Source organism: Hemiscyllium ocellatum, chromosome 2, assembly GCF_020745735.1.
Source record: "Hemiscyllium ocellatum isolate sHemOce1 chromosome 2, sHemOce1.pat.X.cur, whole genome shotgun sequence".
NCBI classification, from domain to species: Eukaryota; Metazoa; Chordata; class Chondrichthyes; order Orectolobiformes; family Hemiscylliidae; genus Hemiscyllium; species Hemiscyllium ocellatum.
In genome coordinates, this window is record NC_083402.1 from 104,146,374 (window position 1) to 104,148,993 (window position 2,620).

Below are 2,620 nucleotides of genomic sequence, written 5' to 3' on the forward strand. Positions count from 1 at the left end.
TTATGGCCAGGCCTAGGAGCAGATCCACTAGGAGGTCTTTGGGCCTGCCCTCCCTCCTCTGTACCAGGTGCCTGAAGATCAGGAGCGTGGGACTGAAGTGCAACCAAAAGCAGAGCAGGAGGTTTTTAAGACAACCAAAATGGGAGTGCAAATGCCCAAACCCAATATACACATGTTCCATGGACTCCACAGCGCCACAGAACAAGCAGTTGGGCTAGGAGACTTTTTTGTTTTTTTTTATTTTTTATTTTTTCCCAGCACCCATGGTGTGTGTGTGCATGCAGGTGTGAGACACAGTGAGAGACACAAAGTGCACAAATATTTATTCAATTTGCACCACCAGGAAGATAGGAAAACACCCAGGTGACCAGTGACAAGCTGTGCCCTTCACATCAAAGGGCAATGCTGTGTGATCAAACAGTGAAGGGGAGGGCAGGGACTAAATCAAAATAGAGTTGGAGGGGGAAATGATGCATTCCACCCACTGCGGCACCCACCTCTCCCTGAACAACTCCAGGGTGTTGGTGGAACTTTCTTGTCCTTTTTTTTTTTTTTTTCTTTTTTTTTTGCAGGCCCGTGTGGAGTCTCAGAGACCAGCAGTGGGTGTGGGCCCCAGGTCAGCTGCAACACTGACTTGACCTGGGCAAGGCCCAGGCTGCAGCTCCAAAACTAGGCCCAGGACTCCAAGCTCTCGCCTCCTTCCACCTCCTTCTTCTCTCTTCTTTTCTCCGTCTTCCTCTTCTTGCACAGCTACACACTGCCACTGGTCCAGCCCAAGTGATAGATAAACACCCGAGTGGTCCAGTGACAAGCAGTGCCCTATCCCCTGGTTATATATTTTTTTTTTTTTTGTCTTTTTTTTCTTCATCAAAGGGCAATGCTGTGTGAACAATCCCGAGTTTATTTTTTTTTATATTAACCCCCACAATACCGCCTAACTGCGGTAGTGCTTATTATTTTTAACCCCAGCACCCATGGTGTGTGCGCGCAGGTGTGAGACACAGTGAGAGACAAGGTGTACAAATCTTTATTCAATTTCCACCACCAGGAACAGTAGGAAAACACCCGAGTGGCCTGTGACGAGCAGTGCCCTTCACATCAAAGGGCAATGCTGTGTGATCAAACAGTGAAGGGGAGGGCAGGGACTAAATCAAAATAGAGTTGGAGGGGGAAATGATGCATTCCACCCACTGCGGCACCCACCTCTCCCTGAACAACTCCAGGGTGTTGGTGGAACTTTCTTGTCCTTCTCTGTTAATCAGGATTACCTGATTGGACCAGATTATCAGTTCCAATCAGGAACTCATATTCTATGTGGTCCACCTGGCTGACCTCATGAGAATCACTGAGGATCTAAAATTGCCAACTGCTACAGTCTTGGAATAATGGCAAAGCAAGGCTGGGACTGCAAATGTCTACAGCTCCTGGGCTGCTGCAAGAGATAGACATGACATCTTCACAGAATTGCTCCAGTGTGGAAGCAGGCCATTTCACCCAGGTAGGGCAAAAAAGCTTGTACAACAACAGCTTGCACCTCAAAAAGGTTAGCTCCAATATCTGGATTTGGAAATACATGAGTCATAATGACAATGGGGCATACGTTCATACTGCAAGAGCCTGCTTTCAGAATGTCTTGGTTAATTTCAACATTTAAGCATATTTTAAATTTGTCCAACATAAAGTTACAAATTTCATCAGGATGCTAATGAGTGAAGTCATTTAATTAATTATTACCAAATACTTGAAGGAATTTTTGCTTATCAACTACCTGCCCAAACTTAATTGTGAAATAAAAATCTCAGTTTTGTTATATTGTTTAAACTGTAAAATAATTTCATTTGCTATGTCCCCTGTATTTCCAAGAGGCATGACATCTTGAACAGCAACATAAAAATCAACTCTTCTTCTCCAAAAGGTCAAGTGTGAAACATTTAGAGCGGTTCTAGAGCCATTTAGATACAGCATTCCTATGAATCGTCTTAAATAATACCTCATGAAATAAAGTTAAAAATCACACCGCACCAGGTTATAGTCCAGGTTATGTGTGATTTTTAACTTTGTACACCCTAATCGGCATCTCCAAATCATGAAATAAAGCATGAGTACAGCAAAATCTGATAATCCAGTCATAAAAGCAAGGAGAACATATTGCACTTGTTCCTGCAGGTAAAAATAATAAAATGTGGGTACAAGTGTGACAGTTATGCTAGTCTTAAGTACTTTTAGCTGCGAAACAGCTATCAGGAATCTTATTCCATGAAACCTATGTATCATTGTGAAGTGTTCACTATCTGGATATTTGGGCTTTGGCTCCATCCCGTGTTCTGGACATTTACAGACATTTGCCCGTGTTGCATGTGTATTTGTAACATAACACACCTTTCATATTCTTTAAGATGAAGCTTCGTTGCTTGAAGATATTGTACAGCACAAGTCTTAAAACACCCACCAAAAATAGCAAACTTTTTCTGGGTGCTTGATGTACACAGTGATAACAACGATTTTGCCTGGCGAGATGTTTGCTAATTTGATTGAAGATTTGTAGCTCGGGTATCCGTTGTTGTGGTTCTGCTTGCCGAGCTGGAAGTTTTTGCTGCAAACGTTTCGTTCCCTAGCTAGG

General features: G+C 43.1%; 1 protein-coding gene across 1 annotated transcript; it reads right to left on the bottom strand.

Moving 5' to 3' along the window:
- Nucleotides 1-1,723: 1,723 nt before the first annotated feature.
- Nucleotides 1,724-2,316, bottom strand: LOC132825963 (transmembrane protein 186-like). The gene is given in 3 exon segments (XM_060841646.1): nt 1,724-1,794; nt 1,797-1,990; nt 2,066-2,316. Coding segments are annotated over 3 exon segments (516 nt in total).
- Between the last annotated feature and the right edge of the window lie 304 nt (nt 2,317-2,620).